At 38.3% G+C, this 13,430-nt stretch overlaps 1 protein-coding gene across 1 annotated transcript in view; it reads left to right on the forward strand.

Annotated features, from left to right (window-relative positions):
- Window positions 1-13,430, forward strand: part of DNAH7 (dynein axonemal heavy chain 7) — a 263,621-nt gene that overhangs the window by 244,834 nt on the left and 5,357 nt on the right. Inside the window, exons 62-65 of the mRNA XM_053906776.1 lie at window positions 3,032-3,262; window positions 6,516-6,668; window positions 7,983-8,160; window positions 12,733-12,836. Coding sequence (XP_053762751.1) covers window positions 3,032-3,262; window positions 6,516-6,668; window positions 7,983-8,160; window positions 12,733-12,836 — 666 coding nt within the window. The remainder of the gene's footprint in view (window positions 1-3,031; window positions 3,263-6,515; window positions 6,669-7,982; window positions 8,161-12,732; window positions 12,837-13,430) is intronic.

Here is a 13,430-nt window from a genome sequence, read left to right on the forward strand (position 1 = left end):
TTTTTTTTTTTTCATCCATGTTTGATTTGGAAAGAATCTTTGAGTACCATTCAGCTGCTAGGAGTTCCATTTTGCCTTTCTTGCATAAATCATGTCCAAGTGCATTATATCTTACGTCCCTTTTTAATTCCTTTAAAGTGGAAGAATATCAAAGATACTTGGGAAGCAGTTTGATGCTGGAATTCATCTAGAATTTTGCCCGTTTTCTGGTCTGTTATTAAATCAACAGCAGCTTTTAAAATGACTTATCTTTTTCAAATATTCCAGAACATTTAGCCTAGTTTACATAGAAACAGTTTCCTTTACATCAGTAGTTTATCAGATTACATAACATTTATTTATTTATTTATTTATTTATTTATTTATTTATTTTTAAAGTTTATTTGTTTTGAGAGGGACATGTGGGAGCAAGGGAGGAGCAGAGAGACATGGAGAGAGAGAATCCCAAGGAGGCTCCACGCTTAGGCTCAGTCTCACCACCGTGACATCATGACCTGAGCCTACATCAAGAGTCCAATGCTTAACTGATGGAGCCACCGAGGCACCCCTACATACTATTTAAAGAATACAATTGTGGGACGCCTGGGTGGCTCAGTTAAGTGTCCAACTTCAGCTCAGGTTATGATCTCATGGTTCATGAGATCAAGCTCCACATCGGGCTCTCTGCTGTCAGTACAGAACCCGCTTCAGATCCTCTGTCCCCCTCTCTCTCTGCCCCTCCTCCGTGGGTGCACTCTCTCTCTCTCTCTCTCTCTCACTCTCTCTCAAAAATAAATAAACATAAAAAGGAATTATTTATATGCTACTTTAAAAAAAGAATGAAGAATGGAATTGCAGTAGTAAGTATAAAATGTATAAAAAGGTTGAGGAGGAAGATACAGTTGACGCGCCATAGACACACAACTCCATTTGTGAGATGTAAATGTAAGGGCATGTCAGAGAGTAATCTAAGGCAATAGAATTCAGCATACCATGGGCACAAGTCCGTATATTTGAATGCAAAGTATTTAATCTTGCTCTTCTATTAAGAGATCTTCTCTTGTATTTTTTTGTCCTTCAGAAGAAGTGCTCAGTTGTTTGTTTTTGGTTTTTGAAAGCAAATGAGTCCAAACGACCAGAGTTCCCTTAGTGATTGAGTCAAATTTTAATAAGAATGCTTATTCGGTCAAGTGAATTATCCTACTAACTGAAATTCTAGCTGATCTTTTTTACTTTTATGGAATGTCAGAGTAATAATGGTAATAGTTCTCAGTGCTTCATGTATAACAGTGTAATACATACAGCAATCATGTGAAGTAAGGGCTAACTACTCCCACTTTACAGCTAGAAAACAGATACAGAATGATTAAGTAGCTTGCTTAAGGTCAGCCAGTACAATTTCAAGCCAGGAATCAAAGCCAAGCAGTCTGACTCCCACTAGTTTGGCTCCAGAATCTGTGTTCTGAATCACAGAGCTTTCTTCTTTCTAGCTTCTAAAGATGGGTAGGACCTAGAAGGGCAGATAATAAGAGATGCTGGGGAAAAAAAATAAACAAACAAACAAACTAGAAGATTAGCAGGATAAAATGGTGTGCTATCCTTGATGGAAAAGTCCATGGAACTCCTAGGTCTGATCTACTGTAAGATCACATTTTCTAACAAGCAAAAAGGACAGAGACTGTTTTTACGCCCATTTTTACATGTTAATAATACCAGTAAAAGTCAGTCACTGCCCGAGTACAAAAGTATATGTACAGACATGAATAAGTAGGTCTTTAGGAATATTAGACACACGTGATACACAGTAGTCTGAAAACAGGACATTTATTGTGTCTTTTGGCTTTATTTAAAGTTGATGGGGTGTGCCACATTACAGAATACATAAAACAGTGGGTTCGTTCCAACAGAGAATGACTCAGAACCAAACAAATAAGTTTAAATACACATGGGGTATCTTCTCAGTATGTAATTAAACAGCCTCTTTCAATACCCTCAGACTCAGATTGGCAAGTACAATTATAGTAATGGGTAGGCAAGTAGTCCAGTGATTCTACATCGGCTTACCACAATTCAGAGGCAAAGAGACCAGAACAGCAGAGTTTGGAGAGCAAGTTAACAATGACAAAACTTTTGCATTATGGATTTAAAATACCTTTAAAAATTAGAACGGCAAAAAACTTAGAACAAGAAATGTCAGAGTTGGGAATTGTTACTTTTGCAGAGTTCTTGTGCTTATGCCTAGGTTTCAGTAAAGAAACCAGGAAACACCAAATCTGAACATAGGACTGCACAAAATTTCCTAGGGCTGGAAAAATAGGAGATATGTTCATTTATATTCTAATTGTGCTTGTTTTCTCTCAGCGTGCGTGCGTGTGCACACACATTCATTTATTCTGAGGATTTAAATGATTTTTCCAGAAAATATAGATTCATTTACACCCTGCCACTATGAACATAAAAAATAAAAATTGAAATTCCCCTTCCTTCCTTCCAATGTGAAACACTAAAGTCTGCCTTTCTCTATAACTCTTCCAACTGCTTAGAGAAGACGAGCTTATTTTCTTTGCCCTCCTGGTTCAAGGACAAAACTATATCTCTGCTTTTGGCAACCAGTAGGCACCAGAGTTATTGGCAAATATATTTTGTGGCAAGCTTTCTCAAAGCAAGATCAGACTTCCTTCTTCTGGGTTTTATTGTCCATTTTCCCTCCACCACCCCACCAACTTAAATGCTTTTGCTCCCTCTACCCGCAGCACCCACTCCTCCCCCTCAACCCAGACAGCACAATGTACCACATATTTGCTTCCTCCAGACCCTCTTTGGCCTGTAAGCACTGTCGGTGCTCTTTTCTTCCTCCTCCCTAACAATGGTTTTCTCCTGAATCTCTGCCCCCATGCCTATTTCCATCACTTGAATAAATCTTGTGTGGAGAAGAATCATCGGTAGAATAGAGTGGTACTCATTCTTACAAAATTTACTTTAGGAGTTTTCTTACGCAGCAATTCCTACACCTTTATGAGGATTTCTGACTTTTCATTTGAATTCTTGACAGTCTCGTTCAGCAGATGCCGGTGCAAAATCATCAGATGAAGTAGTAAGTGAGGTTGCTGGTGATATCTTGGGTAAACTTCCAAACAACTTTGATGTTGAGGCTGCAATGAGGAGATACCCGACAACTTACACTCAGAGCATGAACACCGTACTTGTCCAAGAGATGGGGCGTTTCAATAAGTTGTTGCAGACCATAAGGGAATCGTGCATTAACATTCAAAAGGCAATCAAGGTAAGGGGAAATATACCAAAGAAAAGTCACGGCAATAAACTGATCATTCATTTTACTCAGCAAATATTTATTGGGGAGAGATTCTATGCAAGCACTATCCTTCATTCTGGGGATAGAAGCAAAATCCTTGCCTTTGAAGGACAGATAGAATTCTAGGGGGGACAGTTAATGATTGGGTAATCAAGTATGGAGTATGTTAGCATAATTTGCTAGATAGGATACATGCTAAGAAAAAGTGTTAAGGAGTAAGAAACACAAAGCTGTTGCCTTCATAGAGCTTAAGTTTTTATAAGGGAGACAAAAATTTAAAAACAAATATATAATTTCATTAAGTGGTAAGTTCCATGGAAACAATAAAGGATAAGAGAATAGAGAGTGATGGGTGGGAAATTCTGTCATTTTGAGTCAGGCTCCTCTGGGGAGCTGACCCTTGAGCAGAGGCCTGACCTTAAGGGCAAACCACAGAACATTTGGGCAGAGGATATAACAAGTGCAAAGGCCATAAGAACAAGCTTGGCGTGGTCTGGGAACACAGTAGGGTAGGCTCGTGGAAAGAGCATGAGGAAAATGGTAGGACAGAGAGAGGAAGCCACAGACTCATGATGGCCTTGTTGGCCATGGTTAAGATCATGAATTTTATTCTAAAGTGTAAAAGTAAGAAGAGGTCTTCAGAGGGCTTTACGCAATGAAGTGAAATGATCTGTTTTACATTTTTAAAAGTTCACTCTGACCACTGCAGGAAGGACTGCAGGGGAACAAGAATGCAGGCAGAGACCAATTATGCTACTGAACTAGTCCAGCTGAGTTTGGTTCTAATAGTAGCATGGGAGAAGAAAAGTGCTTGAATGTGAGTTATTATTGAAAGAGGAGTCTACCAGGCTGGCTGTAGTTTAATCTAACTGCGCCGTTTGGCTAAGAAGCATTCCGTATCATGTCTTTCTCCTTGACCTGGTTCTTCCTATATCCTACCTGGGAGAGAAAGTCCTGGTCTCCAGTATTCTGGGGGAAAGGGGAAAGAGGCCTCAGGAATCTCAGCATCTCAATGTACATGCATTCGCTTAATTCCCAACGTCAGGATGGTAATGTGACTCCAACAGAGCCTGGCATCCTTCCAGGGATTTCTTCATTTTCCTTTCCTTGAATGAGCATTTCATTACCTGTTTCAAGGTAGGCAATGTGCAGATTTGTGAAAGAAGTCCCAGGAATCTGTTTTCTAAGCCAGATTTCAATAACCCTGTTCATTTAGTACCACCTGCAACTCCTCACTTTCATTTAGGCCCATCAACTCCAAATAGTTTTGGGTATTCTGTAATATCTAGTTGATTCTTAGTTTTCTCCTTTGCTAATGTAAGATCAGGTTTTCTCCTGACTTCTACATCATCTACCAACAGTCCATATGCTATCTAGCTCCCAAAACTGTGTTGTCATTTTTGTCTTTCCCTGTTTTTTTTGTACTTGTGGGCTTATGCCCTTAAAAAATAAATCCTTTTACTGTTGTTTTAGTGGGTTTGGGAAGGAGACAAATGAAATGTGGGTGTTGAACCCATTAGATATACTCTAAAATCTTCTCCATGTTAGTTGGGAGTAAAATTATCACCTATAGAAAAAAGAGAAATGATGATGGCAACTGGCCCAATTGGAAGATCAATGAGGCAATAATTTTCAAGGGCCTTGAAGTTTTAACATCTGTACATCGGTGATTCAAAATGGGATAAGATTGGGGAGCTTGGGTGGCTCAGTCGGTTGGGCGTCCGACGTCGGCTCAGGTCATGATCTCGTGGTCCGTGAGTTCGAGCCCCGCATCGGGCTCTGTGCTGACAGCTCAGAGCCTGGAGCCTGTTTCAGATTCTGTGTCTCCCTCTCTCTCTGACCTTCCCCCATTCATGCTCTGTCTCTCTCTCTCAAAAATGAATAAACGTTAAAAAATAAATAAATAAATAAATAAATGGGATAAGATTGGGGCGTCTGGCTGGGTCATTTGGTAGGACATGCCACTCTTGATCTCGGGGATGTGAGTTCAAGCCCCACGTTGGGCATAGAGTTTACTTAAGTAACAAAATGGGATAAGATCAATTAGACTTCACAATTGGACTCCAGGATATTTTAACTTTTGCAAGCATTTTATAAGATTTTTCTAATTTTATTTTAATCACTAGTCTTTCAAGAAGGCAGGATAGAGATGTATTAGTTGTCCATTTAACATTTATTTATTTTTGAGGGAGAGAACACACAGCATGAGGAGGGGAGGGGCAGAGAAAGAAGGAGACACAGAATCCGAAGCCAGGCTCCAGGCTGTCAGCACAGACGCCGACATGGGGCTCGAACTCAAGAACTGTGAGATCATGACCTGAGCCAGTTGGACGCTGACTCAACCAACCGAGCCACCCAGGTGCCCCTTAGTTGTCCAGTTAATAGGGTAGTAAAGTAAGTCAAAGTTAGGCTGTGATTTAATAGCTAGTGAGTTGCTAAGTGTTAACTTTCCAGGGTGGGCAAAAGAGTGAAGGAGGTCAAAAGGTACAAACTTCCAGTTATAAAATAAAAGTCATAGGGATGCAATGTACAGCATAATGACTATTAATACAGTTAATACTGTATTGCAAATTTGAAAGTTGCTGAGAGTGAATCTTAAAAGTTCTCATCACAAGAAAAAAAAAACTGTATGAGGACATCTTAGATTTATTATAATCATTTTACAATATATACAAATATTAAAATCATCATAACTCCTGACTTCTCAAAAACTTAACTACTAATAGCCAACTGATGACTAGAAGCCTTAGCCATTGTATAGTCAATTAACTTACAATTGTATGTTATATGTATTATATACTGTATTCTTACAACACCTTTCTCCAAAATTTTTCAGTATTTTTAGGCTAATTGGTTCATCTGTGAGTTTTTTCAAACTGTTACAAATCTCCAAAAGTTTTTCAATACATTTGTTGAAAAAAATCCATGAGGACCCACACAGTTCCAACCCATGTTGTTCAATGGTCAACTGTTACCAGGTTATATGTCAATTATACTTCAATGAGAAAATTTGATTAAAGTTAAAATTGTCAATGTTTTCGTAAGGAATAACTCAGTAGTGACTGCATGAGTTACTGGCAGTAAAAGAACATATTCCTCAGTTTCTGCTTATGTGACTCAACTAATCACAATTGTAAATACAGGCAAATTATGAAAAAGGCATTTAAGAAGAGATTGTCCAAAAGCAATGCTATCATTTTAACCAAGGCTAAATGTGTTTCAGGGGCTTGTAGTAATGTCTACAGATCTTGAAGAAGTGGTTAGCAGTATTCTGAATGTCAAAATTCCAGGAATGTGGATGGGTAAATCATACCCAAGCCTTAAACCACTTGGGAGCTATGTAAATGACTTCCTTGCGAGACTAAAATTCTTGCAGGTGAGTTCATCTAAATGATCATACATTGTTTCTTTTGATTTCATTTTCTTCAATCAGGATCCCTGATGCCAGGAGCATTAATGACTCTAGTTTTCTGTGCATCTCAGGCACTAATGACCGTTACTCAGTATTGCATATAATTTATGTAACTGTTCCATTCACTGTCAAGATACTAATGTTGGAAGTAGAATCTCTGAGAGTAGGTGTTCATGCTCAATTAGCTTAGACATTCAAATCAGTGACACTTGAAGAGGGAAAACAACTGGCTATGTTTATTTTTCCATTAAATACTAAGCATTAAAATAGATTTCTAGAACAGAGCACCTTTGAAAGCCAGAGAAGCTACTAGCAAGAAGCCTGATCTCTTCCTTGTCCAGCATTCTTCCAGGTCATGAAATCACTAGACTGCTGGTTCAGCCCAAGACAGTAAGTCTTAATGGCTAACTGCCTTGGAAATGTTGAGTGGGCAGAAGACTGCCTCCTAATTATCTGGTAATATTGGTGCTTCACTATCTTCTTATTAACAATTATGTTCACTAGAAGTATTAATGTCCTAGATGCTGTACATAATGCATCAAAAACTGCCTATGAGGAAATTTCTGCAGGGGTAAAATGGCTAAATTTCCCTTCCATAACACAGGTCTTCTGTTATACTAGAGTTGATACTAAAACATTAAGATTGTTCTTGAAAGATGAAGGATCTACGTTGGACTCTAATGAGGAAAAGTTCTTGAAATTCATTAGACTTCTATAACTTACTGTTTAGTTAAAGTCAGTACTCAATTAGCTTATACCCTGTTTCTTTTGGAATTTCCTTGTATAATAATGTGTTTCCATGTGTTGGATTTCATTGTATTTTGGTAAAGTAGGTGGGAAAACATCCAAAGGAATAATCTGCTAGACACTAATGACTAGAGAGGAAAAGTGGAAAAAACATTACCAGGTGTTATATGGATCTCTTCTATTCAACTATGTAACATGTTATATGTGCAACATATACTAGATATTCATTATTGTATGGAGTTTTTGGAAGGAATCACTGACCATGTATAAAGACATTTACTTCTGCCTTTACTCACACTGTGATCCTCTAGCTGGTCCAATGGATATGAAATTGAAGTCAGAACAAACACTGAATAAGTGTCTTTTTAAAACCTTGACAGTATAGCTTTTTATTCCTCAAAGTGTTAGCTCATTTATTGATCTACCTAAAAGATAATAAGGGGGAGCATTGGGGAGTAAATTTTATTAAGCAGTGTTGTATTTGAAGTTGAAAGGCTCTAGCCTGAGAACACTTGTGCTTTGACACTGTAGCAATGGTATGAGGTTGGCCCTCCTCCAGTCTTCTGGCTTTCTGGCTTCTTCTTCACACAAGCCTTCCTGACTGGTGCCCAGCAGAACTATGCCAGGAAACACACCATCCCCATTGATCTTCTTGGGTTTGACTATGAAGTGATGGAAGACAAAGAGTATAAGCATGCTCCAGAAGATGGTAAGTGCAGTGACAGAATGAGTTGGTTTATATCTAGGTACTGAACAACGGCTTAACATTCTTGCTTACTTTGCTCAGCTATTACCATTTTAACCATTGTGTATGTAACTTACTCTCAAAGAGTTGAGGAAAAGAAATTCATATGAACTTGCAACATTCTTCACAATCTGTCATCTTAAAAACAAATCAACAGGGACACCAGTTGGAAGAGCGGAGTGCGCAACTCTTGATCTCGGGGTCATGAATTTGAGGCCCACATAGGGTGTAGAGATTACTTAAATGAAACTTAAAAAAACAAAAAAACACATCAACAAAGAATTCCAAGTGTCTTAACATCCACATCCCCTCAGTTACTGTCCCATGTCTCTACTCCCTTTAAAGCAAATTTCTCCAAAGAATTGTCTTTACATACCCTCTCCGGATTCTCACTTCCTTTTTTCCACCTACCTTTCATCTCCTCCAATCAACTGATGATCTTTTCAGTTAGTAATGACTTCCATATTGACATATCCCATGAAATGAAATCAGTCTTCATCTTAAACTCTTAACAGTCCTTACCAGTTGACAACTTTCTCTTTCTAAGAGACATCCTTCTCCCTTTGTTTCTCCTGATTTTCCTTTTCTCACTGGACACATTCATGCTTCTTTGCTAGCTTTTTCTCCTCTAAAAATTAGAGTTTCTAAGGACTTAATCCTTCACATATTTTTATTCCTAACACACACAGAATGGGCATATTAAATGCCTGAAGAGTATTTAACAACCTTCTGCCTAGTTTATTGTTCCTTTAATTATATAAGCCTTTTAAAAAATACATTCTCTGTACAGCTCGCTATATTACATGCTGTAAAAGATGTCAATAAATAGACGTTTGAGTTCCTTCACCCTAATAAAAGTCAAAATATAGATGAGCAATATACCGTGAAGGATAATTTTGTTCAAACTAAGTAGGAAGGGGGGAAAAAGGAGTTTAAACTGGGTAAAAGCAAATCAAAGGAAGGGTATAGAGTTGCTCTGTACCACGGATAGGTGCCAGAAACTGCCCAGCTCTTCACAATAACCCTAGGTTATTAATAGATATTGCTATTATCCCCATTATACTCAGCCAAAACTAAGGCTCAGGAAAGTTAAGTAACTTGCCCAACGTCTCACAGCTAGCAATGGGCAGAGTTAAGCAAACTGCAGGCTGACTCTTATGCTTAGCTAGCTTTCTCTAAGGCCTGCTGAATATTTTTGTAGAAGTAAAAGTTTGAAAACATCATTACATTTCTCAAGGAAAGTTCCTTGAAGAATCTATGATTGATTCCTAAGTATTTAATTCAGATGCAATGTTTTGGTTTTTTTTCCCCTAAATTCTCCTCATCATTATGATAAAAGGCAGGGAAGATGGCATTTGGATTGAAGGCTAGGCAGTATTGGTGTCCCTCAGAGTTATAGGTTTTTGAACTCAGCTAAAGAATCGAATTTCTAAAAGCATTGCCTGCAGTTTATAAACTAGTTAATATTTAAGATCAAACTACTGAATTGCCAATCATTATACACTGAACTTAGACATTTTACAAGGTAGTTGGTATTTCTTTTTACTGTGACTTACTAATTTAACTCACAACTGCTTTTATTAAATACATTAAAATCCAAACTTATCTTGAAAACAGTGGAGCAAGCATAAAGTACAACTTAAAGATAAATAAGGACTATTTCATGTCCAAGATCATGCAGTAAAGAATAGTCATCAGTTAAACCATTTTACTGAATACTAAAGTATCAGCCAAGGTTTAATTTATAATAGCTAGTAGATATTCACTAAATCACGCATTTTATTATTTTGCACAAACACACACACATACATTTTTACCAATAAACACAGATATCCACAATTTAGCCTTTTTGTCATTCCTGGCTTTTTCCTTCCAACCTAATTACCAAAACAAAAATAAGATTCCATGGAATGATTTGGAGCACTAGACTTTTCCCAGGGAACAACTTTCCCATGGGATGCTCATGGGAGGATCCCAGAGCCCATTTGAGAAAAGCTTGGGCTAATGTTTTCCCAGTTTCTTTATCTTTACCACTCCACCAGCCTGTCTTTTTTATACACACTTAAGTGTGCACCCGTCCCTGCATTCTGGGGCTCACAAAGAAGTGAGCCTATTTACCTATGATTAAATTAAACATAATGAAAAAGGGCACTCTTAAAGTGATTCATAAAGTGGCCACAAAGCCACTGTAAATCCACATAGATTTGGAATCTTACTTTCCAGCTGTACTTGCTAAGGTTCCTCTTCTTTGAATTACTAGTCCTAATGGGGGACTCACCAGCGAAGGGCATTACATAGCAGGAAGGGAGACAGATAATCCTGAAGAGAAGGGCTGAAGAAGCCAGACCTGACTCTATGATGACCACATCTCATGGATGGCAAAAGGTGTGACTCACAGGGTAGGAGCGGCTTTGAATCAGGACCCAGTTAATACCCATCTATCCTTTCAGATCTTGTGTCTTCCATGCGGCCTGTATTGGCTGTGAGAAATAAAAATGCGTTTGAATATCCCCATCACATTTCCTATAAAATTGTTACTGGGTTGGAGAAAACTTTATCCTTATTACCACTTTTCTTAGGTGTTGAAATGAACTCTTTTGCTCTGACATTATCTTTGTTTCCCAAGCGAGGAACAGATAATCTAATTGGTTAAAACCAGAGAATTCCTGGGCTATGCTTACATGTCAGTGGGGCAGGGTGTTAAAACAGGTCTTGGACCTGTTTTTTAGTCTCCTCTATTTCCCTATTCCCACCTAGTATTTTTTTTTAAACTGAGTATTTATTTAGCTTAATCATTCATTTCTCTTTTTTTTAATGTTTATTTTTGAGAGTGTGAGCAGGGGACAGGCAGAGAGAGAGGGAGATATAGAATCCGAAGCAGGATCCAGGCTCTGAGCTGTCAGCCGAGACCTATGTGGGGCTCGAACTCACGAACCGCAAGATCATGACCTGAGCTGAAGTTGAAGCTTAACCAACTGAGCCACCCAAGCCCTGCTATTCCCATCTAGTATTGTGGTTGTCCTGCAGGACTTAGATCTGGCTGGAAAGATTAATATATAGGATAGGCTTGCAGACTGATCTGTCTCTCCCTCAGGCAGGTCTACCCTCCATGTTACTCCAGGCTCAAGATGCATTTTGCAATTCAGGTGTACCAAGTAAAACTTGAAATGTTACTGGACAAGTGCTGTGTCAGTTAATAAAACTGACCTTTTATTCCAACCATTCTTTCCATCAGTTAAAACCTAGAGAGGAAAAAGTCTCCCCCCACCCCAATAGCCATTACTGGATTATCCACATGTGGCTTTAAAAATAAACTGTAATTAAAATGAAAATTCAGTCCCTCAGTCACATTAGCCATGTTTCAGGTGTTTAATAGTCAGTGGCTACCATATTGGAAACACAGAGAATACTTCTATCATTACAAAAAGTCCTGTTGGACAACACGGTCCAAGTGGACTTTTATATACTATTTTACAAAGTGCTTTCACCAACATTAACTGATTTGACTCTGTCTACCTTGTAGAGGTGTTAAAGTAGGCATTATTTTACAAATGTTTTGCAGTTGTTCCCAGATGACTAAACAGGTCTAAAGTTAAATGAATTGCTCAAGGTCACACACAAAAATTAGGAACAAAGACCTCAGTCTCTCTAGGTGCCACGTTGCTTCCTTCCCATCTGTGCAACCATTATAATGAGTGTTTCTATGTGTATATACCTATATTCAAATCCTGAGGTTTTACACCAAAAGGACGGTCTGACAACTGATCGGAGTTTCAGTGATTTCCTCATTTGTGCTCTTTCGTTAGTGTACAACATTACATTTTAGAGGGAACGCCTCTCCATGTGTTCTCTCATACATACTAAGGAGAGGTCTGGGAATGAGAATAAATCCTAGAAGGAAAGGAGAAAATTAACTTTCCTGATATTAGAGGTCTGTGCAAGAGTATTTTGCTCAGGTGCTGCCTAGAAGCCACTGGATCCCTACAATTACAGTAAGAGCTTTTCTTGCAGATTTCATGGCCTCTAACATTATAATCACTGGCCAATTGACAGTATAAATTTGATGGGGACACCTGGGTGGCTCAGTCAGTTAAGGTTCTGACTCTTGATTTTGACTCAGGTCATGATCTCACAGTTCATGGGTTTGAGCCGCGTGTCGGGTTCTGTGCTGACAGCTCAGAGCCTGAAGCCTATTTCAGATTCTGTGTCTCCCTCTCTCTCTACCCCTCCCCTGCTCGTGCTTTGTCTCTCTCAAAAATAAACGTTAAAAAAAATTTCTTTAAATAAAATCCTTTTCTGTTTTATCCTCCATATCTTATCTTACTATTGAATTAACTAGGCAAAATATATTCTTAGAATATGGATGTTAAGACAAAGCACTCAGAATATTGCTTTTACTTTAGAACAAGCCTTAGGGTGCTGCCCTAGTATCATCTGCAGAGGTGATAGGAATTTCACTAATAGGAATTTCAGATTCAAAAGTTATTCAATATGCACATTTAAACAGCTGTATTAATCTGCTTCTTTTATATTTAGGTGTTTTCATTTATGGATTATTTCTGGATGGAGCTTCCTGGAATAGAAAGATCAAGAAACTTGCAGAATCCCATCCCAAAATTCTTTATGATACAGTGCCTGTGGTTAGTACTTGATATTCTAATATTGGGGGGGGGGGGTGGGAGAGCACTATTTTACACACACACACACACACACACAGAGTCAATTCTCATTTATAGTAATTACATTTTATAAAGTTCCTACCAACACTGAATTAGTGAATGTGAAACCATAGCTCCTAGGAGAAATACAAAGTTAAGTTTCTAATGATCCTCTGATCACATTTTTAACTGATCAAGACATGGCATTGTTTTGCATTTGTTTAAAAATGCTTGTTTAATATATACTGTTGATTCATTAACATTGAACTCACGAACAACAACACTATAACTCATGCCTGAACAAAGTCTCCAGTTATTTTCTCCCTAATGCCTATCACAGCCTTCTTGCACTTAGGAACACTAGATAGCACCTGGACACTAGGCTTAGGGGCCATTTTAAACAGAGAGACACCACAACCACCACCAATAACAAAATGCAAAAGACCTGGCATTAAATAAACCGTTAAAAGGAAACTTATTTACAAGAGGTGAAATAGAAAAGCAGAATGTCAACAGACTCAAACTCAGCTGGGAACCTGTTTGTCTGGTGATTCACATTTTTTGAGGCTCTGAGCA

The sequence above is a fragment of the Panthera pardus genome, unplaced genomic scaffold, assembly GCF_024362965.1.
Source record: "Panthera pardus isolate Hobbes unplaced genomic scaffold, ASM2436296v1 HiC_scaffold_10, whole genome shotgun sequence".
Lineage (NCBI taxonomy): Eukaryota > Metazoa > Chordata > Mammalia > Carnivora > Felidae > Panthera > Panthera pardus.